Consider the following 23,585-nt stretch of genomic DNA (forward strand, 5'->3'; position numbering starts at 1 on the left):
AAGCAATTAGGGGCAGAGAGGCTGGGAGCTCGGGCACCTCCTCAGGGGTTGGGGCTGCTGAGGACCCTCAGACACCCCCTGTCTCCTCCCTCCAGGAGCGTCTGCCCCCAGCATAGCTGTAAACTCCTCGGGGAAGAGGGGCAGATGGGAATCCCGCCCCCCGCCACCCGCTCTGAGCCCTGGAGACAGGGCCAGCCCCTGCCCACCAGGCCCCCTCTGCCTGGCCCCCAGCCCAACCGTCAGCTCTTCTGGCCTGTCCAGGCCCCTTTGATGGAGCCGCAGAAACAAGGGCTCCTTTGACAGAAGGGGGGCCTCAGAGCCCGGATGATGAGACTTCAAAGGTGAGGGTCGAGCCCACTACCCCGTTCCCTCCCCCCCACCCTGGCCCCCCTCCCGTGTTCCCCCCCAGTCTGTCCTCTATATAGCCCCCCAAGCCCCATTTCCCCTGTGGGCTCCTGGGAGTTAAGGGCCAGGTGAGGAACAGACCAAGGGAAGCCGGTGATTTTGATGTAAAAGAATAGAACCAGATGATTTGAGGAACAAGAACTGAGCGCCCAGGGGCAGGCAGCAAAGGATAACGCTTGGAGGGTGAACCCCGAGGGGAAGAGAGCACAGGGCCGCTTGCCGGGGCTCCCGGTCACCATGCTGCTGGCTTTGCTGCTGCTGCTGCCGCCCCTCCCAGGCCCGCGGTCTGCCCGCGGGCACCCACTGTACACGCGCGTGCCCCCCAGCACCCTGCAAGGTGAGCCCAGGCTGCTCTGAGGGAGAGGCCGAGGCGGGAGGAGCACAGAGCAAGTGGGTCTCGGGCAGGGGGACGTGAGCTTGCCCTCCCAACTCACAAGGACCTTTGGCCCTTTCTGCCCACCCTGCTGGGAGAAGGGGCCAGGAACTGAGACACAGGTGGGAGAGGGAAGGGGAGGACGAGGGTGGAAGGGGAAGGGGAGCCGGCAAGCACTGCCAAAAGGCGTGCTTTCCAGAAGGTTCTGGGTTTAGCAGGGAGGAAGGGGCCCAGGGCGGCATCCCCTTGGCTATCTGGACCCCAACGTGGGCAACTCGGCCATGGTTATTTTGTGTCAGTAAGCCTGAGTTCTGTAATATCTATACCTTTGGGGTGCTGTTTTTCAAGGTTTTTAAGGAAAAGCCGTTTTCAAAGATTCCAGCCCAGCTCAGCTGAAATTACAGAGATATCTCGGGCTGAGAATCCGAGACCGTCTGCTCTGTGTGCTGGGGCCTGGGGCCGTGGGGCTCTCTGACATCCCCATTCTGTCCCAGGGCTCCTGGAGCCCAACCTGCTTCCCCACCGGGTCTCCCAAGGCAGGGCTCAGGGCTGGGGCAAGGCGGAGGAGCTCTTCCCCCACGGTGCATGACTTGTGCCCCATGTCCTAGCAGCTCTGTCAGCCCAGGGGACGAAAGTGTTGCAGGCTGCCCAGAGGAGCGCCCAGTGGGCAGTAAATCGGGTGGTGATGGAGATCCAGCACAGACTGCATGAGTGCCGAAGTTGTGCCAATCACACCCCCCCATGCCCTGGTGAGCTGGCGCTGACTGCCCTGGGCCCGTTCTCCCGTCCACCCCGTCCCCTCCCTTCAGACTTGACCCCCTCTTGGGGACAGAGACTGGGTGAGGCTGCAACCAAGATGATGCTCAGGAAGGTCTCCTCAAGTGGAAAGGGCACACCAGGCACGGGCACAGCGCGTGCAAAGGCAGGAGGGCAGGAACAAATAAGTCTGGGCTTATTTGGTGAACAGTGAGAAGTTTATGGCAGCTGAAACAGACTCTGAGTGCTACTGGGCAGGGTAAGGGGTGGGGGGTGGGTAGGTGTGCATGGGGTGCCGGGTGAGGTGGCGGGAGGGCTCAGGCTCAGCCTGGGGTGGAGAAGAGTGGAAGGCCGTCCGAGAGGCTCAGAGGTCTGTTTCTTCCGCAGCACCTGGGCGTCCCGGGCCTCGCGCCCCCCTCCTCCAGGATCCACCTGAGCCAGGTGAGGCTGAAAAGGCTCGAGGCGGGCAGGGCTGAGAGCAGGGTGGACCCTGGAGGGGTCTCAGTGGTGAGGATGAGTGGGACTCGTTCCTCCTGACGCCGCTTCGGCCTTTCTAGGGCCGTGTGGCGAGAGGCGCCCGGGCGCTGTCAACGTGACGCGGGCGCAAGGCCGCATTGTGGGGGGCAGCGCGGCACCGCCCGGGGCCTGGCCCTGGCTGGTGAGGCTGCAACTCGGCGGGCAGCCTCTGTGCGGCGGCGTCCTGGTGGCGGCGTCCTGGGTGCTCACGGCGGCGCACTGCTTCGCGGGGTACGTCGGGCCCCAGGCCCCTGCTCAGCCCGGATCCCCAGTGCGGGGTCCCGCTCTTCCGGGGTCGGCTGGCGGGCACCAAGCGCGAGGACCGGTCTCTGCTGCCCCCTGGCGGCGGCCGTCCCCTTTCCCGCCTCAAGGCGCCCGGGCGGCCCAGCCAGGTCGCGGATTCTCCGGGGGCTCACCGTCCCGGGCCTTCTCCCCACTCGGCGTCGCGGCTTCTCCCGGGCCCGCCCTCCCTGCCCCCAGGCGGAGAAACAGCCCGGCGCGCGGGCTCGCAGGGTGGTGCCCGTGGGCGGAGGGCAGGGTCTCCAGGGGACCTCTCTGCATCCTTGTGCTGCGTGTCTCCCGCCGCTCGCGCCGCAGCGCCCCGAACGAGCTTCTGTGGACGGTGACGCTGGCCGAGGGGCCCCGGGGGGAGCAGGCGGAGGAGGTGCCGGTGAACCGCATCTTGCCCCACCCCAAGGTGAGAGGGCAGCCCCCAGGCCCTCAGAGTTGGGAACAGCACCCCACCCCCACCCGCGCTGACGCTGCGCCGCCACCCCCTCCCCAGTTTGACCCTCGGACCTTCCACAACGACCTGGCCCTGGTGCAGCTGTGGACGCCGGTGAGCCCGACAGGGGCGGCGCGCCCCGTGTGCCTGCCCCAAGAGCCCCAGGAGCCCCCCGCAGGCACCGCCTGCGCCATCGCGGGCTGGGGTGCCCTCATCGAAGGTACTAGGCAGGGCAGGGCCTGGGTGAGCCGCGCGTGTGCGTGGGAAGATTGGGGGGCTGGGGTGATGGAGTTTGGGAAGGCTGGGGTGTAAGAATTGTGACCTACACCCAGCTGTCTTCACAAAATGCTGCCCATCTCGCAAAGGGCGGGGGGGAGTCAAGGAGGGCAGTTGGGGGAGGGAGACCCTAGAAGCAGGACCCCTGCCCTTCAGGCCTGAGCCCCTTCCACTGCTTCGCTGTAGATGGGCCTGAGGCTGAGGCGGTGAGGGAAGCCCGTGTGCCCCTGCTCAGCGCCGACACCTGCAGAAGGGCCCTGGGGCCAGGGCTGCGCCCCAGCAGCATGCTCTGTGCCGGCTACCTGGCCGGGGGCATTGACTCGTGCCAGGTATGAGCCCCGACTGATCAGAGGGTAGTAGTGGGCCACTCCTCAGGGGCGGGACGGCCTCCTTTCCTTCTACAATCAGGCTGTCACTCAACTTCTCTGAGCCTCTATATCCTCATCTCTAAAATGGGTCGAAGAGTGGTAACCCCAGTAGAGCTCAGAGCTGCTTTACCCTGCCAGGCATAAGGCTGTCATTGAGGGTGACATGGATCGATGCAGTGCCCTCTCTCTTGGCTCGGATCCTCGCAGGGTGACTCTGGAGGCCCCCTGACCTGTTCTGAGCCTGGCCCCCGCCCCAGGGAGGTCCTGTACGGAGTCACCTCCTGGGGGGACGGATGCGGGGAGCCAGGGAAGCCTGGGGTCTACACCCGTGTGGCTGTGTTCAAGGACTGGCTCCAGGAGCAGATGAGCGGTGAGCGCCCCGTCCCTATTCCCCCCTCCCCAGAGTGTCCGGCAAACTGCCCGGGGACGAGCCCGTTTCCACCCTGCCGCCGCCCCCAGCCTCCTGCGTCGGGAAAGCCTATCTTCCTCCCAGGGAGGGCTTTGGGGGCTAGGGCCTAAAGCGGAGAGCGGGGGTGGAGTGGGTTAGCCCCTGACGCCCCTCGCAGCCGCCCCCTTCAGCCGCGAGCCCAGCTGCAGGGAGCTTCTGGCTTGGGACCCGTCGGAGGAGCCGCTGGCAGATGCCGCCCCGCCCTGTGCCTTCTACGCCCACCTGTGCCTGGGGCCCGCGGGCGCCTGTGCGCGCCTGGCGCACCAGCAGTGCCTGCAGCGCCGGCGGCGATGTGGTCAGTCCCGTTCTTGGGGCTGGGCCGGGGGCCCGAGGGTCTGGCCCACGTCTGACAGCCGGTCGGACCCTTGTCCCGCCCGCAGAGCTGCGCTCGCTGGCGCACACCCTACTGGAGCTGCTGCGGGGCGCCCAGGAGCTGTTCGGCCCGCGTCCGTGGGCGCGGCCCCTGGCCCCGGCCCTGGTTCGGCCGGCTCCGTCTTTCCGGGATCCTCCCAGGCACCCCTCCCGCGAGCAGCGGCTGCACTCAGGTACCCCAAGCCCTCGCAGCCCAGCCCCCGCCCCACCCCAGCGCGGCCGAGGCGTTCCCCTAACCCTGCAGCTCCCCAGGATCGCGGACGGCAGGCACTGGGCTCCCGAAGCGGAGGTCGGAGCAGCGCGGGGAAGCGAACGGTAATGACGCCCCCTGCCGGCGGTCGCCAGTGGACTAGGCCAAGGGCGGGCCGAGGCCCGCAGGGGATTCTCCCGGGGTCTGCGCTGGGAGGCAGTTTCACCCCGCGGGCAGACCCGCTCTCCCCCTCCCTCGCAGCAGGGCGGATGGTTCTTTGGGGGAACTTGTGACTTTGGGTCCTCATCAGTGTCAACAGATGCTGGGCTTTGTGCTATCCTTTAACCTCTCTGAGCCTTGGCTGCCCCTCGGCCGCCCCATCTGTAGCAGGAGGAGAAATCTGCCCACTGGGAGGGGTCCAGAGGCACTGGTGGGAATACCACCCCGGCTCCGTGCTAGTGTCAGTTCCCTCGTATTCCCAAAGTCTCTCCCCTTCCTGCAGGCTGCCCTGGGCTGGAGCCCCTGTGGCAGAAGTTGGCTGCCCTCCAGGGCACCCATGCCTGGATCTTGCAGGTCCCCTCCGAGCGCCTGGCCATGGACTTTCACGAGGTGGGTTCCCAGGCTTCCCAGACTCCTTCGCAGTGGCCTCGGAAGGCTAACCTGGGTCAGCCCTGATGGGGAGGGAGACAGGAGAGACCCTCCCCCAGCAGCCTGGGGTGGAGGTAGTGGGTGGTGCCCAAGGGGAAGGGGATGGGGAGGGCGGCTGTGTGTGAGCTGGGTGCTAGGTGGGTGTGAAGGAGTGGGGGGAGGTGTGAGTGGAGGAGCTTGTGGTGGTGTCCAAGTGAGCAGAAAGTGTGCAGGATTGGGGGAGGTGGCTGGGGAACGGGTGGGTCTGAGTGAAAGTTTCTGGGGGCAAGGAGGAAGGGGACCAAGAGTGGGGTTGTGGGCCCCTGAGTTGTCTCCTCCCTCTGCAGGTCCTGGCAGACCTGGGCTCCAAGACACTGACCGGGCTCTTCCGAGCCTGGGTTTGGGCAGGCTTGGGGGGCCGGCACGTGGTCTTCGGCGGCCTGGTGGGTCTGGAGCCAGCCACGCTGGCACAAAGCCTTCCCCGGTTGCTGGTGCAGGCCCTACAGGCCTTCCGCTTGGCAGCCCTGGCGGAGGCAGAGCCCTAGGGACCCCGGATGGGTTCAAGGCAGGGCCGAGGGCTGGGGAGGAAGGGGCACCACCCACTCAGCCCTCAGGTTCCCCCAGCCAGGTGGCCCTGAGCCGTGTCTCCACCCGCAGCCCCTGGTCAGGACTACTGCTCCCAGGGCCTGCGGAGGGTCCAGGGAACATGATGACAAACTGTCATGGCCAGAGTTGGGTGCGGGCGGGGGCGTGGGGGAAGGGGCCCTGGGCCCAGCGTACCTCCCCAGATGTACCATCGGAAGATCACAACTGCTTTAATAAACATTATTTATGATCTACGGAGACCACTCCAGAGCTTTCTTAGGATGGGACTGGGGTGGGTGGACATGGGATCTCTGGGGTTAGGGCCCAGCCTCCAGAAACAGTTAGTTGATAGAGGTCACAAAGACACTGGAGAGGGGCGGCAGAGCCCCCCATCTCAGCGTGTCGGTCTACCTCCCAAGAAATGGCAGTACCGCCGCCTGTCACCACCCTGCTGTCCATGGCTGACGAGTGCCACCCCCAATGTCCCGCCTCTCCACCCGGCCCCCACCCTCACCACTAGCGGTGGGGAGTCCCAGCCTGGGATCTTCGCCTCGTGTCCTTGGGCTCCTGCCCGGCTGGCCAGTCCCTGTCCCCACGCCCGCATCACCTGCCCCAGTTTCTCCAGCCTGCCACAGAGCCTCGAGGTGTCAGATTGCGCTTCCGGCGGCCTCTTCCCTTGGTGCCGCCCCCCACCCTGCACCTGTCCCCTCGGCCACCTGCCCACATTCCCCAGCCCTGCCGACAGGAGCGGCCGACCCAAGACCCAGTCAGAGGAACAGGATGGAGGGGCCCGTGTTAATGCTGGGGCTGCTGGCTGCCCTGGTCGTGTGTGGTAAGAGTGGCCATCACCCCTCCCTGGAGGGTCCCTCAGGACCCCTACCCAGGTCCCCCACGGCATGCTCCCCTCCCGTCCCCTCCTACGTGGGGCTCCCTCTCCCAGCGTCAGGCCCACCTCCCCACTTCCCACTGCCATTCCTCCCTGGAGGGGCCAACCCCCCGGGGCCCGCTCCAGGCCCAGCAGGACCTCAGGGCGGCGTCCTTCCCGGGCCCCTGTCCCCGACCCTCCCCAGGCAGCTGGGGCCTGAACGAGGAGGAGCGGCTGATCCGGCACCTGTTTGAGGAGAAGCAGTACGACAAGGAGCTGCGGCCCACGGCGCACAAAGAGGAGACCGTGGAGGTCACCCTGGCCCTCACCCTTTCCAACCTCATCTCCCTGGTGAGTGGCCCCTCCTGGCTGGGCTGGGGGACAGTGGCAGGGATGGCTTCCTGGAGGCCTGGCTGTCTCCCGGCCTGGGATGGCCGTGGAGGAAGGTCAAGGCCCCATCCCGGCCTCTGGTAGCTCCTCTCCCTGGGAAACGTGCTCGGGCCCTCTCCACGCCTCCGCGTGCTGCCCACAGGCCTTGGGCTGAGGATGCTCCGTTCCCTCCAGCTTCAGTTCTGGGTGCCCCCGTTTCGCACCCATGACACACGTGAGAGGCCATATGCCCACCCTGCTTCCTGGTCTATCCATCCACTCCTGACTGCTGGGGGCAGGCCATTGTCGCGGTTTCCCCTGGGTGGCAGCCGAGAGTAGGTGCCTGGTGAAAGGGTGCAGGCCCTGGGGGGACAGTCCTCCTGTTTGATTACAGAAAGAAGTTGAAGAGACCCTCACCACTAACGTGTGGATTGAGCACGTAAGGAGAACACCCCGCACAGAGCTGGGGGTGGGGAGGGTGCAGGGCCCAGTTTCGCCTGTGCTCGCTTCTGCTTGGGGGTCCCCAACCTGCCTCAGACACTGTCCTCCGGGAGGGACTGGTTCCTGCCTACAGACAAACCCCGGGCCCGACCGCCCTTCCCATCAGCTGGTGCTGCCACAAGCCCAGATAGAGGCTTCTGTGGATTAGGATCTTCACCTAGGGAAAATTGTCACAGTATCTTGATTTTATTAGAAGACACTGTGTGCTACCTGTCAGAAACTCCTAATACAGACGTAAGTCTTCTATGTCCACAAGGGAAATTGTGCTCCCTTAGTGGTGCAGTGCACATCCTACACGGCGGTACACAACAGACCTGAGTCCTGACTCTGTACCCACCTCCCCCAACCTCTTTTGTCCCAGCCCCAGACCCTGTCCAGTCTTCCCCCAGGGAAGTGGTTGGTCGGGGAGCGGGGGGAACGGGGGAGCCCGGACAACAGCAGAGCCCACTGCTGACATTTCTTTTGGGCTTCCAGGGCTGGACAGACAGCCGGCTGAAGTGGGATGCCAAAGATTTTGGGAACATCAGCGTCCTGCGTCTGCCGTCTGACATGGTGTGGCTCCCAGAGATAGTGCTGGAGAACAAGTTGAGCCGCAGCCCCCCCTGGCTTCCCCTCCACCACTCTGCCTCCCTCCCTTAGGCATCTTGAGCCTCCCCCTCCAGTCCCAAGCTTCTGACTGCCCGCCCTCCTCTGCCTCCCCCAGCTCGGCCAGTTCCCAGCTGGCCAGCACTCACTGTGGCCCTTGTCCCTGTCCCCCAGCAATGACGGCTCCTTCCAGATTTCCTACTCCTGCAATGTGCTCATCTACCCCTCAGGCAACGTGTACTGGCTGCCGCCCGCCATCTTCCGCTCCTCTTGCCCCATCTCCGTCACCTACTTCCCCTTCGACTGGCAGAACTGCTCCCTCAAGTTCAGGTGCACCCACTTCTCCAGCCACCCCTCCCCCCAGGGCACCCCGCCAGGGGCTGAGGGAGGTAAACACCCTCAGGCAGAGGCCCCTGGTCTGTCCGGATTAGAGCTTCCCAGCCCCACCGTGGCCCCGTCCAACCGTGAACCTCCTACGCTAGCCTTTCCCCGTCGGTGGCACCAGCCAGCGGCTGAGGACCACCCTCTGCCCACTACCCTCCCCAGTTCACTCAAGTACACGGCCAAGGAGGTCACCCTGAGCCTGAAGCAGGATGAAGAGGGGGGCCGCTACTACCCCGTGGAGTGGATCATCATCGACCCCGAGGGCTTCACAGGTGCCGGAGCAGCAGCTGCTGGGTGGGCTGGCCCCTCAGACCCCCCCCCTCGCCACGGATACAGTCACAGTGACATCCCCACCCCAGAGATGCACGTGTGCGTACACACACCTAGGACATGGACACACAGGGACACAGGCGTGCAGATAGGCACAGACAGGACAGACCCTTCCCGGTCTGAGCAGGGTCCCTGGGGATGGTGTGGCCGACAGATGAGGGGACTGGTTAGCCTTCCTCGCCCCAGAGGGCCCAGGGGACGGTTGGGGCTTTGGCTGTCATCCTGATGGTGTGTATGTTGTCCCCTCCCCTCTCTGTGACCAGGCTCAGATCTTTTACTGGGCCCTACCGCCTGCCCCTGTCTGTCAGAGGAGACCCACATCCCGCTGGTCCCAAGGCTGGTACATCATGGGGAGGAGGGTTCTTACTCTCACTGCCTTGTTATCCCCAAGCCTCCTTATTTGAACCACATATGGCCTCAACTTCTATTTTTTCCAAGGAGAAAAAAAAAAAATCGGTCCCAGAGGAAAACTTCCCCCTTGTAGAGTGAAACTTCCATCCCAACCCTCAGGGAAAGATACCCAGAAACAGAGCGTGAACACTCCTCCGTGCCCCCACCCCACTCCCAAGCCCCTCAGGCCCCTGCCAACAGGCCTGGCTGCGCCTCTGGGCTGGCTCACTCCACCCAGCACCCCCCCGCCCCCCGGCCTGCCCCAAGGCCCGCCCCCCACCCCACCCCACACCCGGCCCCCTTGCCCGGCCTGACCCCAAGGCATCCATGTGCCACCCTCAGAGAACGGGGAGTGGGAGATAGTGCACCGGCCGGCCAGGATCAACGTGGACCCCAGTGCCTCACTGGACAGTCCCAGCCGCCAGGACGTCACCTTCTACCTCATCATCCGCCGCAAGCCGCTCTTCTACGTCATCAACATCCTGGTGCCCTGCGTGCTTATCTCCTTCATGATCAACCTGGTCTTCTACCTGCCTGCAGACTGTGAGCCCAGCCCCCGGCCCCCTCCCCGAGGGCCCCTGAGCTCGGCCACCCCCGCCCTGCCCCTCACTTCCTCCTGGGAGCCACTTGGGGATCACCACTGCTGGTGCTCCCTGCCCAGGGTCCAGGAACGAGGGGCACGTGGCCTGTCAGCGGGAGGGCTCTGTGACCCTGTCAGACATCCCCCAAGTGGACAGGGCCCCTGGGGGTTCCATCCCTCTTGGACCTCCCTTCTGCCTCTCATGATGGGCTTCCCAAGGACCCTAGGGAGAACTACAAAAGTGTCCCTCTGTCAGGGCAGAGATCGGGCCTGTGTGGTCACCACTGTGTGACCGTGGGCCTGGCTGTTGAGCCAATGGGTGGATAACAAGGTCTCTGGGAAGCCAGGGCATGGGACGTGCAATCTACACACACCTGGTTCTAGAAGGGCACATGTCATCTGTGGTCACTTGGCTCCAGGACATTTACTATGAGCAGGGCACAGTGAGTTCCAGAGACAAATGTGACCCCTCCCCGGACCCTGACAGACAGGGTAGAAACTACAAGACTAGGAGTGCAGCCTGGGGGCGGTGGGGTGGGAGCTGGAGCCTGGCTGCGAGGTGCATTGCTGACCGAGAAGCAGCGCTGGGGCAGGGCCATGGACCCAAGACCACGGGGGCCAGCACCGCACAGCACGCTCAGGGGCGCAGGTGGGAAGAGCAGGGCAGTGCTGGGCTGGGGTCCCAAGCAAAGGGCTGAGAGCAGGAATGTCATCTGGGTGTGAGGATGCCCTGGGGCTTCCTGTGTGGGGGAGGGACAGAGAAGGTCTGTGATTTAGGAGGGCTGAGTGGCAGGGGATTGGCTAACGAGGAAAGCAGGGGTTCCTTGAGCTCTCACCCAGTGCCAGGCAGCGCCTGAGCATTTAACACACACTCTCTCACTTTGGCCTCCCAGCTTTTAATGGTTGAGGAAACTGAGGCCCAGAGAGGTTAGGCTGCTTGCCCAAGGTCACCTAGCAGTAAGTGGCAGCTCCTTAGCTCAGGGCACCATGGCATTGTGAACAGTAGTGCAGGGGCCACCGTGGGACCCTCCGGGCCCTGGGCCAGAGGTCACAGCTAAGGATGGGCTCCCCAGGTGGCGAGAAGACATCAATGGCCATCTCGGTGCTCCTGGCCCAGTCTGTCTTCCTGCTGCTCATCTCCAAGAGGCTGCCGGCCACGTCCATGGCCATCCCCCTCATCGGCAAGTGAGTGCCATCCCTGCCTGCCTCACCCCCCGCTCCTCGCCCGGGCGGGGGCTCCAGGCTGCACCTGTGCCCGCAGGTTCCTGCTCTTCGGCATGGTGCTGGTGACCATGGTCGTGGTGATCTGTGTCGTCGTACTCAACATCCACTTCCGCACGCCCAGCACCCACGTGCTGTCTGAGGGAGTCAAGAAGGTGAGGGCTCGACAGCCAAAAGCTGGAGGTTGTCCACGTGCCTTGCTGCAGGGAGACGGGTGAAGCCACAGCGGTACACACGACAGGGGGTGCTACCCGGCAGCGAAAGTGCCCCTGCTGCCCCCCACGCCCCAGGCTGGATATTACATAAAAGAAGCCCCATGCTAAAGAGACTGCAAGGTTTCCTTTCTGTGAAGTTCAAGGACAGGCAAAACCAATCTTTAGTGCTAGAAGGCAGGATGGTGGTTCCCTCTGGGTGTGGGGAGGAATTGATGGGGGTGAGGCAGGAGGGAACATTTTTGAGATACAGTTCTTATCTTATCTGAGAGGTGTTTACACAGCTGAATGCATCTGTAAAATTTCATCTAGCTACATGCTTAAGATTTGTTGAGTCAACTGTGTTTGTTATACCTTGATTCAAAGGAAGGTGAGCACTGTGGGGGCAGGGTGCCCAGGAAGGGGACTGTCCTTGCCTCCTGGCCTCTGCAGGGCCACCTGGTTGTTTGGGGACAGCTGAGGATAGTTTAGCAACTTTTTTGGTCTTAGCCCTGCGTTGGGGGCATTTTTCTTACTTTTTTTTTCATATATAATTCATTTTCAACAAATGAGTTCTTCTCCATGCTGTAATGAGAGAGTTGGAAGCAACCTAATTGTCCATCAGTAGGGAATCAGAAGAATAAATGACAGCTTCAGACTGGGGAGCACTTGTGGCAAGCCAGGAATGGAGTCACAGATGTTTGGATGTGTGAAGGTGACCCACGTTTGTAAAATGGCCCCTCTGACCTGCCATAGCTCTTCCTGGAGACCCTGCCTGAGGTCCTGCACATGTCCCGTCCGGCAGAGGATGGGCCCAGCCCTGGCACCCTGATCCGGAGGAGCAGCTCCCTGGGCTACATCTCCAAGGCAGAGGAGTACTTCTCGCTGAAGTCCCGAAGTGACCTCATGTTTGAGAAGCAGTCAGAGCGTCATGGGCTGGCCCGGCGCCTCACCACCGCACGTGGGTCCCTAATGGCTTGGAGTTCGGCCCATCCGTGGGAGATGGGGTGAGGGCAGGCCCCATGCCCACCTCTGGCCTGGTGTCCACAGGTCGGCCCCCAGTAGGCTCTGAGCAGGCCCAGCAGGAGCTCTTCAGTGAGCTGAAGCCAGCTGTGGATGGGGCCAACTTCATCGTCAACCACATGAAGGACCAGAACAATTACAATGAGGTGAGTAGCCACAGGGTTGCTGTGTACAGATGTTCAAGTAGTGCACTGATCGAGCACATCCTATCTTAAGGGGGCACAGTTTGCCTCAGAGATACCTACCAACTTAGATGGAGTTCACAGTGGGTGCAGATTCCAGGCCTCTCGGGGAGGGGGATCCCCTGCCTGAAATCCCATAGCAGCCTGCGGGGCCAGGCACACACTCAGATATACACACAGGCACACAGCTCTGCCCTGTTGGGGCCACACTCTGGACCTCCCTTAGGGTCCCTTTCTTCTCCCAGCTGCCAATCATTTTCTGTCCCTGCTCAACTCCCAGCCTGATACTCCAGACAAAGCCAGACACTTAAAAGGCAGCCTTATATGGTTGTTCAGTACTATACAACTTTAAAAAATTCTCCCCTGACAAAGGGGCATATTTTTCTAGTTCACATACAGGCTAGTGGCAGCACTGAGAGGCTGGGAGGGAGTCTGTGGGCCTGCTCTCTGTCTCCTGGACAGACAGAATGACCAGCCCCGCCTGTGGCTGGAGGTGGGCCTGGGCCCTTGCTGGGGACATGGCAGCACATCCCATCTGCTGCAAGCCCGAGGCAGGCCCCACAGATACGCCAAGGCCGTGGGCCCCAGCTTGGGGTGTGAGTCTGCGGTTTGAGGGCCCTTCTTACCCCACTGTCTCTGTCACCCTTGCCCCCAGGAGAAAGACTGCTGGAATCGGATAGCCCGCACAGTGGACCGACTCTGCCTGTTTGTGGTGACACCCATCATGGTGGTGGGCACAGCCTGGATCTTCCTGCAGGGCGCCTACAACCAGCCTCCACCTCAGCCTTTCCCTGGGGACCCCTTCTCCTACCGGGAGCAGGACAAGCGCTTCATCTAGAGTGGGCCTGCCCTCCCCGGCCTGGCTCAAGAACCAGGGCAGGCGGTTGGCCCGAAAGGGATGTACAGGGGGTGGGGTGGATAGCTGTGTGGACAGGGGTGTCTGGGAAACAACCAGCTCTTCCTGGGCAGACCAATTCCCAGCCCTGAGACTTTGAGCCCAGTTGGTCCTGCCAGGCTGGGGCAGAGATGAGCTGAGGTCAAGGGAGGGAGGGGGAAGCGCTAATTCTCAACAGTGGTTCCTTTGCACATAAAGCCAGGTGCCACCGGAGAAGGCCTGAGAGTGGGCGTCGGCTGGGGGTGGGGCAGGATGATCTGGGGGGAGGCAGAGGGCTGGCTCAGGGACCAGGGGGGATGCCACTCAGGCTGGCCTTTTGGGACCCCTCTGTGAGGGGTCAGAAAGACGGAGACATCTTCTTGCCTCCCCCTCCCCCAAGTGGGGGTGGAACAGGTGGGTCCTGGGCCTTTACTTCCCGGCTCCTCCAGCCACCTCCTTCCGCCAACCCCTTAGTCTTGGGCTTCTGAGACCCCACCTGGAGCCGAGGTTGGGGATGCCTCTCTCTCCAGGCCCACTAGGGAAGGAGTTTTTTGGCAGATTCGGGAGCATCAGGATTGCAGAATGGCCTTCCCCAGCCCTTTCTGCCTTGGCCACTCTATCTTCCCCGCCCTGGGAAGCTGAGGATGGGGGTGCAAGGGTCAGGTTCAGCATCCACAGAGGCCAGAGGTCAGCCTGTCAACCTCAGGTCACACGCACCATCCTAAAGCCCCAGAACTCGGCCATCCCCCCAGGCTTGTCCCCTTGAGCACCTACTCCTCCTCCCCAAAATAGGGTTGCCAGACAAGACTTGGGACATACTTATACTAAAAAATGATTCATTGTTTACCTGAAATTCAAATTTAACCGGGAATCCTGTACTTTAATTTGCTAAATCTGGCAACTCCACCCCAAAGGGAGCCCCCGCCAGTCCTATCCCAAAGGCCAAGGGCTGAGGCTGCAGGAGCCGGAGGACGTAGTTCTGTGTGGTAGCCCACCTCCAAGGTGGCCCCAGTGAGCCACACCTCCTGGCATTCATACCCTCCCACACGGTACCAAGATTGGTCTGTGTGACCGATAGAAGGAGGCAGAAGTGACAGTGTGTCACTTCCAAGATCAGGTCGTAAAAGACATTGCAGCCACTCTCTTTCTCTCTCTCTTGCTCTCCCTCCCTCATTCATTCTTAGTTGGCTCTCTGACTTTGGGGAAGCCAGGGGCATGATGAGCAGCCCTGTGGAGAGGTCCAGATGGCAAGTAACTGAGGCCTCCGGCCAACAGCCCTGTGAGTGACCTTGGAAATGGATCCTCCAGCTGAAGTGGCTCCTTCAGCCACAGCGGAGCCTTCAGATGAGATCGCAGCCCCACAAAAGCCTCTGAGCCAGAGCCACCCAGCTAAGCTGCTCCTGGATTCCTGACCCTCAGAAATTGTGTGAGATATTAAACGTTTGTCATGTTAAGAGACAAAGCTTTGGGGTGGTTTGTTACACTAGCAGTGTGACCTTGGGCGAACCACCCCTCATCTCTCAGCTTCAGTTTTCTCATCTGCAAAGTGTGGATAAGTCCAGCTCATGAGGCGTCTTGAAGATCAAATTTGCTAGTAGGAGTAAAGGTAGTTACATGTGTCCTGCAAATTTTAGGGGTGGTTATTTATCTCATTCCTCATTCGTGGGCCTCAGTCACTGAGGACAGGCCCTTGGGGCCCTCACAAGGGCCTCCTGCATCCAAGCCTGGCGTGGTGACTGACATGGGACTGGAGCAGGTTGGAGGACCTGATTCTTCACCTCCTTGATGTGCAGGCTTGAGTCTCCCAGCTGAACCCACGTCCCTCAGAGGGAATCAGTGACCTCATGAGCTCAGGTATATAGAAGGCAAAATGTTTGGTTTTCCCATGGAACTGAAGAAAAGATAAACCATTTAAAACCAAAACTGACCCTACTTACTTCTGCTTTCCAATATGAACCTTCTGAAAATTCAAGGTACAAGTCTTTAATTTTTTCCCCTCTGAATAGGAAAACTAGCTTAGACTTACGCCCTTCAGATGAGCAGGCAGTCCGGGTCTTCCCTGGAATTTTTCACCAACTCTGGGGGGGTCCCTGTCTCGTGCCCAGAGACAAGAGGGCCCAGATCTGATCCCTCAACCACTGTCGTTGCTTTGCTTCGCCACATGGTGGCGCTGTTGGCAGCAGGTTTTACACAGTCCAATACTGAGGCCTCAGTGTGTCAAGCCTGCTCAGGTGGCTGTAAACCTTTCAGAGAAGACAACCCCCAATGCCCCACTAGACCAAGGGTGACTCTTTAGCAGGTTCCCAGGGTCACAGTGGGTCCCCCGACAGCACCCACTTCCCCAACACTCCAGCCCCAGGGTGCTGTCAGGACTGGTCCACCCTAGGGACCGGTGGCTGCGTGGGGTGGGATGGTTCAGGCGCGAGCGACGGGGAGTGGCAGATGAAGCTTCGCTCGCTCGCTTGCTGCTCACCTCCTGCTGTGCGGCCTTGGTTCCTAACAGCGCGGACTGCTACCGGTCCGCGGCCCGAGTTGGGGGCCCCTGTCTTAATGGGCCCCATACTTCCCCCCTTAACCCTTCCAGGGCCGAAACTGCCACTCCTCAGAGATGCCTCACCCCCCTGAGAACACCAAAGGGACCTCTCAGAGCAGAGAGGAGGGGAGAAAACAGGGGTTAAAACCTGCATCCAAAAAAACTTTAAAATAAATAAAATCTGCATCCAGAGGGAGGTGGCACAGTTCCTACCAGAGGGAATTCAACCTCCAGAGTCTTCCTTTTCCCTCCCAAACACTTGTAGGGAAGGGGAAAGAGAAAGTCAGAAATGTCGGGCGTCAGCTGACTACCTATGCCTGGGGTGGTGGAGGGGGAGGGCGATAGGTGGTCCATGATTTAGCAGAAGCCATTAATTATCTGGGGCAAAGAGCCATCTTGGAGGAGAGCAGAGAGGAAGAGAGATACTGCTCCGCAAAACGGGTGAGGGAGTTGAGTCCAGGGGACACCAGAGGGCAAAGTGGGGAGAAGGAGCCATTGGCTTTGTATACTCCAGGGAAAGTGGGCTACACAGCTAGATGCATGGTGAGAGCGAAGTTTGGGGGGGTACTGGGGGCGGGCCTGTCCAGGAAAACTGAGTGTGGAGCCCAGAGCAGGACCGAACGCAAGGACCGAGGTAGATCAGGGAAGACAGGGGCCACCACTGTCATCCCCCTGCCCACCGCAAAGTCCTGGAGAAGACAGCAGAGACTTGTGGCCCCGCTGCAGGGGGCTGGGGTCTGAACCAACCTCATCTGGATCTCCAAGGACAGGGCCCGTGGGCTGACTTCTAGTTTACTGACACATGCTAAAATGCCACAGACACCATTTGCTTGGGGGGAGGGGGACACGTCCTCAAATGCTGCTTTCCCTCCAGCCCTCAGAGGCCTCCACCACCCTCTCCCACAGGAGGCTGAAGGGTGGGCAGCACATATGGGAACCTGTGTTTTCCGTCTTGCCCACGTATTGGGTCATGTTGACCTGTCTGCTTCGAATAGCTGGTCAGAAGACAGGTGGCCAGCGGACAGCAGGGCCCTCGGCTCCTAGATCAGCCTCAGCGCCACTCTTCCCCTGACCACAAACCACAGCGTGGATGGAGCTGCTTTTCTGGCCCCTCTAGGTCCCGTCATCTGACTCTACAGGGGCCACGACCTTGATCTTTCCTGCCTGCCCCCCTTGGACTGTGAGATCCTGTGAGCGGCTCGGGCTCATCCCTGGGTCCCCCTGGCCTAGAGCTGTCCTGCCACACACTGGGAACTCCGTAAATCTGTGGATGATTTAATAAATACTGAGGCCCCACTGAGGAGCCCCTATTCAGGGGCTGTCCTATTCCCTGGAGCCTGCGTTCCAAATCTTCCTTGGCTCTCCTTCCTTTTAAGCTTACCAGACCCGAGTTCCATGCCTCAGAGACCAGAGAACCCTGACTTGACCCCCTCATTTGCATTAAGGTGTCATTGCCTGGGGGCCCTAGTGCATCTCTCCCATAGGCACTTGACCCTCCAGTGTCTCGGTCTAGTGGAGTGACCCATGAAGATGTCAGGGACCATGTCATAGAGAAACTCAGGTACAAAACATGCTTACCCAACGGCCTTCACACCTCCCCAGATCCTGACCCGCTGAAGGGGGCAGGAGGAAGGGTCCTTGGTCGGGGCCCTTCCTCAGCACTCTGCCTTTCTCTCCCACACCCATCTGTCCCCGGCTGCGTCCTCAGCCCCCCGGCTGGAACATGGATGGAGGACTGGGTCGGCTGAGCCTGAGAGTGGGGATGGAGGCTGGACCGTCTCTGTTGGGGCAGACAGGGCCCCTCTGTTCTCCCCAGCCCGGGTAACCTGAGCCCGGCATTGTGTCCATCCTGGAACAGCTGACAGCGCTGTGGTCAGACAGCTGGTGGGGCTGGCCTGGCTGGGCTGGCTGGGGAGGGAGTGTGGGCTGTTACATGAGACCCAGAGTCTGCATCCCTCTATCCCAGTCCTGAGGAGCTGCAGTCTCACCCCTGTCACTGCAGAGAGCTGTGGCACCATGCACGGGGGCCAGAGGCCGCTGCTCCTTCTGCCACTGTTGGCTGTCTGCCTGGGTGTGGACACAGGGGGTCTGGGGCCTGGAGAGGCCAGGAGCAGGGGTCCAAGGCCTCAGGGGATGGAGGGTCTGGGGGGCTACTGGAGCCTGTCCCCCCACACCCGGTTCCCTACTTCTCCATGTCACACCCTCCCATGGCCTCCCCCTCATTCTGCCCCAAAGCCCCTGTACCCAGGCTCACCGCTGTCTGTCGCAGGAGCCCAGGGCCGGAACCAGGAGGAGCGTCTGCTCGGGGACCTGATGCACAGCTACGTCCCCCACCTGAGGCCCGCCAAGCACGATTCAGACGTGGTCAACGTCAGCCTGAAGCTCACCCTCACCAACCTCATCTCCCTGGTGAGCACAGGCCTGTAGGACGGGGCGGGAGGGGATCCCACCCTGCCCCTGGGATCGGGGGGAGAGGAAGAGGCTGGCTCCGGTGGCCGGGAGCAGGCAGGGCCCACCGGGGAGAGACCAGGGAGCTGGAAAACTCCCATGGGGGCCGCCCAAGAGGCTGGGGTCTTGCAGGGACTACCACCTGGGGGCTTAGCCCTCTGTTCTGCACCCCCAGAATGAGCGAGAGGAGGCCCTCACCACCAACGTCTGGATAGAAATGGTAAGAAGCCGCCCTGCCGCCCTCTTTTCCTCTAGCGGCTCCCACCCTGGGGCCCCAAGGCCCTCACAGCTGCCTGTTTCCCTCCCATCCATCCCTGCCTCTCCTGCCCCCCCGGGCTGGGCCCCCATTCCTGGGGGTGGGGGGGCCTGGCAACCGCTCCCCCCGCAGCAGTGGTGTGACTACCGCCTGCGCTGGGACCCACGTGACTACGACGGCCTGTGGGTGCTGCGGGTGCCGTCCACCATGGTGTGGCGGCCAGACGTCGTGCTGGAGAACAAGTGAGGAGGCGGCGTGGGCAGTGGGCGGACAGACAGACACAAGGGCGGGCCCAGCAGGACAAGGGGGCTCTGGGAGAAAGAGGCAGGCGAACAGAGGGTGCAGCCCGGGGACACCGCGGGCACTGGGGCGCGGGGCTAAGGGTAGGGCCCGGGGCCAGCAGACCTGATCCCAGACCCGGCTCCACCACCTCCGGGCTGGGCCGCCTGGGTGGGCCGCCGTCCCTCTAACGTGGGGACGAGGACAGCTCTCTCGGGGGCCCACAGGACAGGCGCGGGAAGGGCTGCCCTCTGGCTCTGGCACTCTGTGGGAGCTTAACCGCTGTCAGTTGCTGTCATGACCATTAATGAAGAGAGTTGGGGAGAGCGGCAGCGATTAGGAGCTGGGCCGAGGGAGCCTGGCGCGTGCGGGGTGGGGAAGGGGGGCGGGGAGGGGGCTGGGGGAGGAGTGGTCCCCAGGCCAGGAGGAGACCGGGCAGGGGTGTGGCGGGCTGGGAGGGGTTGGCGTCCCCGGGCCCCATCCACACGTGGCCTGGCCTGTGCGCAGCGTGGACGGCGTATTCGAGGTGGCCCTCTACTGCAACGTGCTCGTGTCTCCCGACGGCTGCGTCTACTGGCTGCCGCCCGCCATCTTCCGCTCCTCCTGCCCCGTCTCTGTCACCTACTTCCCCTTCGACTGGCAGAACTGCTCCCTCATCTTCCAGTAAGGCCATTGGCTGGGGTGGGGATTTCGGGAGCCGCTCTAAGAGGGGCCCTGGTCGGGTGGGGACCCAGGGGCCTGGCTCCACCTCCCTGGGGCCTCTGCGTCTGTCTCAGGCCCAGATGCCTGAAGATGCCCGTGTCCCTCCCTGCTAAGCCTCGGTCCCCTCACTCATCCTCCTTCACTGCCTCAGTTTCCCTGCCTGTGCCCGGAGGAGAGACATCAGTGACTGGGATGGGTGGGCGAGAAGGCACACACACGCCGACACACATGCACACCCACACTAGACCGCTACGCCCTACAGACCCACGGAGAGGACGGCGCTGTCTCAGTATCCTCGTCCATTAATGGGGGAAAGGGGGTCTGTGAGAGGGTTTCCCCGGATTTTAGAGGAACAGTCTTCCTGAGACCCTCCTCAGTAAGCAGACCCGAGAGGTACACACTGTTCTCCTCTGTTCTCACCATTGGCCCCTCCTGCCCTGCAGACGGTGGGAGGGAGGAACACGGGGTGGCCCTGGGCTCTTGCCACCAGGGGAGCACATTGAGCTGCAGTCTCCTGGTCCTTCAACACAAACTTCTCCCGACCCCAAAGAGCCTGACTCCCCGCCCCAGCCCCATCTTGTGCCAGGGTTTTGTGGAGAACTCAGAAATTCCTGGCTGCACTTTTTGAGGCAAAGCGGCCCACAGTTGCCCTCAGGTGATGGTCTATGTGACCTCATGGGTGAGTCTACACACACTCAAATTTATCCTCTTTCCCTCCCCATCTCCCAGGTCCCAGACCTACAGCACCAACGAGATCAATCTGCAGCTGAGCCAGGAAGATGGTCAGACCATCGAGTGGATTTTCATAGACCCCGAGGCCTTCACAGGTAACTTCCACCCAAGGGCCCTGCTGGACCTGGCTGTGCGGGCAGGGCCAGGCTGAGATCACGCCCCCTCCCGTGTAACACAAGATGAAAACTACAGTAAACCACAAAATACATATATTTAAAGGTCCAGCAAACCTCTGATTTTCCCCATGAAAATTACTCCAGTTTTGGCGGGAGGGGGATCAAGCATCCATCCTCCCACACTGTTCCCATCCCTCAATGGCGCTCCTTTGGGCACATGCTGGTTGCTCTGTAGCTGGGTCACACGGGCTGCAGGGATCTGCCCGCCCGCACTCCCTGTGCCCACCCCAGCCTGCTGCCCGCAGAAAATGGAGAGTGGGCCATCCGGCACCGGCCAGCCAAGATGCTGCTGGATGAGGCGGCACCAGCCGAGGAGGCCGGCCACCAGAAGGTCGTCTTCTACCTGCTTATCCAGCGCAAGCCCCTCTTCTACGTCATCAACATTATTGCGCCCTGTGTACTCATCTCCTCTGTGGCCATCCTCATCTACTTCCTTCCTGCCAAGGGTACCTAGCGCCTGTGGGAGGGGAGCCATGGCCCCGGCCGGCAGCACAAGGGATAGCTGGAAGGGCAGAATGGCACCATGACCTGGGACCGGGGACATGGACTCCTTGTGGGGAGGGGGGTGCCCCACGGTGGGGAGGTTGAGATCCGCTCTGAAGGCCTCTTGGTCATGGGCAGCGGGTGGTCAGAAGTGTACCGTCGCCATCAACGTGCTCCTGGCCCAGACTGTCTTCCTCTTCCTTGTGGCCAAGAAGGTGCCCGAGACCTCCCAGGCGGTGCCACTCATCAGCAAGTAAGGCCGGTCCTCATGCCTGTGCCCACCTCCTCCCCTCCCTTCTCAGGAACACAGGGTACTGCCCTCCTGCCACCCCCATCCCCATCATCCTCAATGCCAGCCCATCACCCCAAGGGATCTGGGGGAATCAGCCACTATGGGTGGGGATGTTATCCGGGGTGGAGTGTCGAAGGGCCAGCCCCACCTCCTGCCTACCCCACCCCGGCAGGTACTTGACCTTCCTCCTGGTGGTGACCATCCTGATTGTTGTGAATGCTGTGGTCGTGCTCAACGTGTCTTTGCGGTCCCCACACACACACTCCATGGCTCGAGGGGTCCGCAAGGCAAGCTCCCCGCCCCCGCCCACTCCAGCATCCTCCTGCCCTTTCCGCTTACATGCACCTTCCCCTGCACTCCTGTCCCTGGGCATATTCCTCACCTACCACATTCAGCAGCTAACCTGCCCCATGTGCATCTAGAAGCACATGCCCAAATGGATCAATAATAACATCAGGCGCTTACTATGTGGCAGGTGTATTACGTATACTAACTTACTTAATCTTCATAAATCCCCTGTGAAGTGGGTATTAGTAGCATCTCCAGTTTACATATGAGGAAACCGAATCACAGAAAGGGTGAATAGTTTACTTGAGGTCGCAGGGCTAGAAAGTGGAGGAAGCAGGATTCTGCCCGGGCAGTCTGGCTCCAGTGCCCGTGTGATCTGCAGCCCATCTGCAGCAGTCAGCTGGGACCCTTGTTACAAATGCAGATTCCCAGCCTACCCCAGGCATCCTGGGCCGGGGGTGGGGCCCAGGAACCTGTGTTTCCAGCAAGTGCCCTGGTGATTCTTATGTGCACAAAAGTTTGGGGGCCCAGGTTCAGTGTCTGGCGCAGAACAGGTAAGCTGTACCAGGGCCAAGCCACTGCCCCTGAAGTGCAGCCTCCGGGCCCCCAGTGCATGAACCCTTCGTGCCGACCATCACCTTCTGCTCCGAAGCCCGGCCTGGCCGCCCAATCACCCAGGAAGGTCTGCTGGCCGCTAAGCTAAGCCACCCATGACATCCCCTCTTCAGGTGTTCCTGCGGCTCTTGCCCCAGCTGCTGCGGATGCACGTTCGCCCGCTGGCCCCAGCGGCTGTGCAGGACGCCCGGCCCCGGCTACAGAATGGCTCCTCCACGGGGTGGTCAATCACAGCTGGGGAGGAGGTGGCCCTCTGCCTGCCCCGCAGTGAACTCCTCTTCCGGCAGCACCAGCGCAATGGGCTAGTAAGGGCAGCGCTGGAGAAGCTAGGTGAGGCAGGGGGTGTGACACTGGGGACACTCCTCCCCAGGGACTTCAGACAGGAAGTGTCTGTTGGCCAAGGTGCCAGGGACAGCAGATGAGTGTTGGGCAAGTGTCCAGGTTGGGGAGAGAGGGGCTGGGGTCTCTAAGGAGAGGCCACTTTCTCAGACTGTTTCTCCTCCATTCTACTCCCAAACCTTACTCTCTCTCTTCCACAGAGAAAGGCCCGGAGTCAGGGCAGAGCCAGGGGTGGTGTGGCAGCCTAAAGCAGGCCGCCCCAGCCATCCAGGCCTGTGTGGAAGCCTGCGACCTCATCGCCTGCGCCCGGTACCAGCAGAGTCGCTTTGATAGTGTGAGCCAGTCAGCGGTGGGGTTGGGGTTTGAGTACCTGGTGAGGGACTTGGACCTGAGATGGGGCAGGATGAGTGGGGTGGCCATGGTAGGGCAATAGGATGGAAAAAGTGGAACTGCGAGTGGGGCCAGAGGCCCGTGGAAGAAGCCAGGTTGAGGCCTGGAAGTAGGTGAGAAGGGCTCAAGGAAATGAAGAACAGAGGCCTGCTGGATGGCCAAGGTTGGTACAGGGATCCAGCTTGGTGCCACCGCTGGTCATCTCGTCCCCTGCCTCTCACCCTCAGGGGAACAAGGAGTGGTTCCTGGTGGGCCGAGTGCTAGACCGCGTCTGCTTCCTGGTCATGCTCTCGCTCTTTGTCTGTGGCACTGCTGGAATCTTCCTCATGGCCCACTACAACAGGATGCCTGCCCTGCCATTCCCTGGAGACCCCCGCTCCTACCTGCCCTCATCCGACTGAGCCAACCAATTGCTGCTAGCCATGTGGAGTCTTATCAGCTGTGTTCTGCTGCTGAGGTCATGAGTATGCTCTTTGGGAAGCACCCTTCAGGGCCATGTGAGCCAACCGTTCCTGAGAAAAGCTGGGGAAATAAAAAGACAGAGTTGGAGCCCTGGAGTGGTTGGGGATGGGATGCTGGCAGAGTGTGTTAGTGGGATCAGCACCTACATGGCACTGGCTTGCTATTCCTGGCACTCCCCTCACTTGAGCAAAGTGTTATCAACTCCCATCATTTCTGAAGCCCTAAGGACTCTTGTTTTATCCTATCCCCAACTAGGCAAGGTCCTATCCCTCCAGGCCTGGGCCTCCCTTCCCTTTTACAAGTTCCTTGCAGGCTCCTAAAGGAGGGAAGTCAAGAGAGAAGTGAAGAGTAGCAGCCAATGCTCTATCAAAAGAAGGGGAGCAGCCCACTCCAGCTGGCATCTGCCTACTTTCTTGGGGCTGTAAGCACCCAATACTCATGTGCACCAGTGACCT

The 23,585-nt window shown here is 61.4% G+C and overlaps 3 protein-coding genes across 4 annotated transcripts; all 3 read left to right on the forward strand.

Moving 5' to 3' along the window:
- The first annotated feature begins 642 nt into the window (after nt 1-642).
- PRSS56 (serine protease 56) lies at nt 643-5,600 on the forward strand. The gene is made up of 13 exons (XM_036858967.1): nt 643-742; nt 1,390-1,497; nt 1,922-1,975; nt 2,092-2,281; nt 2,648-2,747; nt 2,835-2,994; nt 3,237-3,379; nt 3,626-3,788; nt 3,985-4,161; nt 4,247-4,411; nt 4,491-4,553; nt 4,931-5,037; nt 5,403-5,600. Exons 1-13 carry the CDS (start codon nt 643-645, stop codon nt 5,598-5,600), a joined length of 1,728 nt encoding a protein of 575 aa, XP_036714862.1.
- A 790-nt stretch (nt 5,601-6,390) lies between these two features.
- Nucleotides 6,391-14,582, forward strand: CHRND (cholinergic receptor nicotinic delta subunit). Of its 2 annotated transcripts, XM_036858105.1 has the most exons (13): nt 6,391-6,472; nt 6,711-6,856; nt 7,269-7,313; nt 7,850-7,959; nt 8,135-8,290; nt 8,507-8,616; nt 9,407-9,607; nt 10,718-10,829; nt 10,906-11,020; nt 11,813-12,017; nt 12,107-12,225; nt 12,917-13,141; nt 14,320-14,582. In XM_036858105.1, exons 1-12 carry the CDS (start codon nt 6,421-6,423, stop codon nt 13,097-13,099), a joined length of 1,554 nt encoding a protein of 517 aa, XP_036714000.1. In that variant the 5' UTR covers nt 6,391-6,420; the 3' UTR covers nt 13,100-13,141; nt 14,320-14,582. The 2 variants fall into 2 exon arrangements, with proteins under 2 accessions (XP_036714000.1, XP_036714001.1); XM_036858106.1 differs by lacking the exon at nt 6,391-6,472 and having other exon boundaries at nt 6,826-6,856; nt 7,850-7,927.
- A 3,068-nt stretch (nt 14,583-17,650) lies between these two features.
- Nucleotides 17,651-23,216, forward strand: CHRNG (cholinergic receptor nicotinic gamma subunit). The gene is made up of 12 exons (XM_036858563.1): nt 17,651-17,739; nt 17,938-18,077; nt 18,292-18,336; nt 18,505-18,614; nt 19,159-19,314; nt 20,083-20,180; nt 20,507-20,707; nt 20,883-20,997; nt 21,209-21,323; nt 22,053-22,269; nt 22,479-22,612; nt 22,896-23,216. Exons 1-12 carry the CDS (start codon nt 17,685-17,687, stop codon nt 23,067-23,069), a joined length of 1,560 nt encoding a protein of 519 aa, XP_036714458.1. The 5' UTR covers nt 17,651-17,684; the 3' UTR covers nt 23,070-23,216.
- Nucleotides 23,217-23,585: the final 369 nt, after the last annotated feature.

The sequence above is a fragment of the Balaenoptera musculus genome, chromosome 7 (genome assembly GCF_009873245.2).
Source record: "Balaenoptera musculus isolate JJ_BM4_2016_0621 chromosome 7, mBalMus1.pri.v3, whole genome shotgun sequence".
NCBI lineage: Eukaryota > Metazoa > Chordata > Mammalia > Artiodactyla > Balaenopteridae > Balaenoptera > Balaenoptera musculus.

Bases quoted from the DNA above. Each gene is read 5' to 3' on its own strand.
- PRSS56 (XM_036858967.1), top strand. From the start codon at position 643: ATGCTGCTGGCTTTGCTGCTGCTGCTGCCGCCCCTCCCAGGCCCGCGG. The intron at 2,748-2,834 runs GTGAGAGGGCAG...CCCCCTCCCCAG, and splicing joins GCATCTTGCCCCACCCCAAG to TTTGACCCTCGGACCTTCCA. The intron at 2,995-3,236 runs GTACTAGGCAGG...GCTTCGCTGTAG, and splicing joins CTGGGGTGCCCTCATCGAAG to ATGGGCCTGAGGCTGAGGCG.
- CHRND (XM_036858105.1), top strand. From the start codon at position 6,421: ATGGAGGGGCCCGTGTTAATGCTGGGGCTGCTGGCTGCCCTGGTCGTG. The intron at 7,314-7,849 runs GTAAGGAGAACA...TTGGGCTTCCAG, and splicing joins CTAACGTGTGGATTGAGCAC to GGCTGGACAGACAGCCGGCT. The intron at 7,960-8,134 runs GTTGAGCCGCAG...CCTGTCCCCCAG, and splicing joins GAGATAGTGCTGGAGAACAA to CAATGACGGCTCCTTCCAGA.
- CHRNG (XM_036858563.1), top strand. From the start codon at position 17,685: ATGCACGGGGGCCAGAGGCCGCTGCTCCTTCTGCCACTGTTGGCTGTC. The intron at 18,337-18,504 runs GTAAGAAGCCGC...CTCCCCCCGCAG, and splicing joins CCAACGTCTGGATAGAAATG to CAGTGGTGTGACTACCGCCT. The intron at 21,324-22,052 runs GCAAGCTCCCCG...TCCCCTCTTCAG, and splicing joins TGGCTCGAGGGGTCCGCAAG to GTGTTCCTGCGGCTCTTGCC.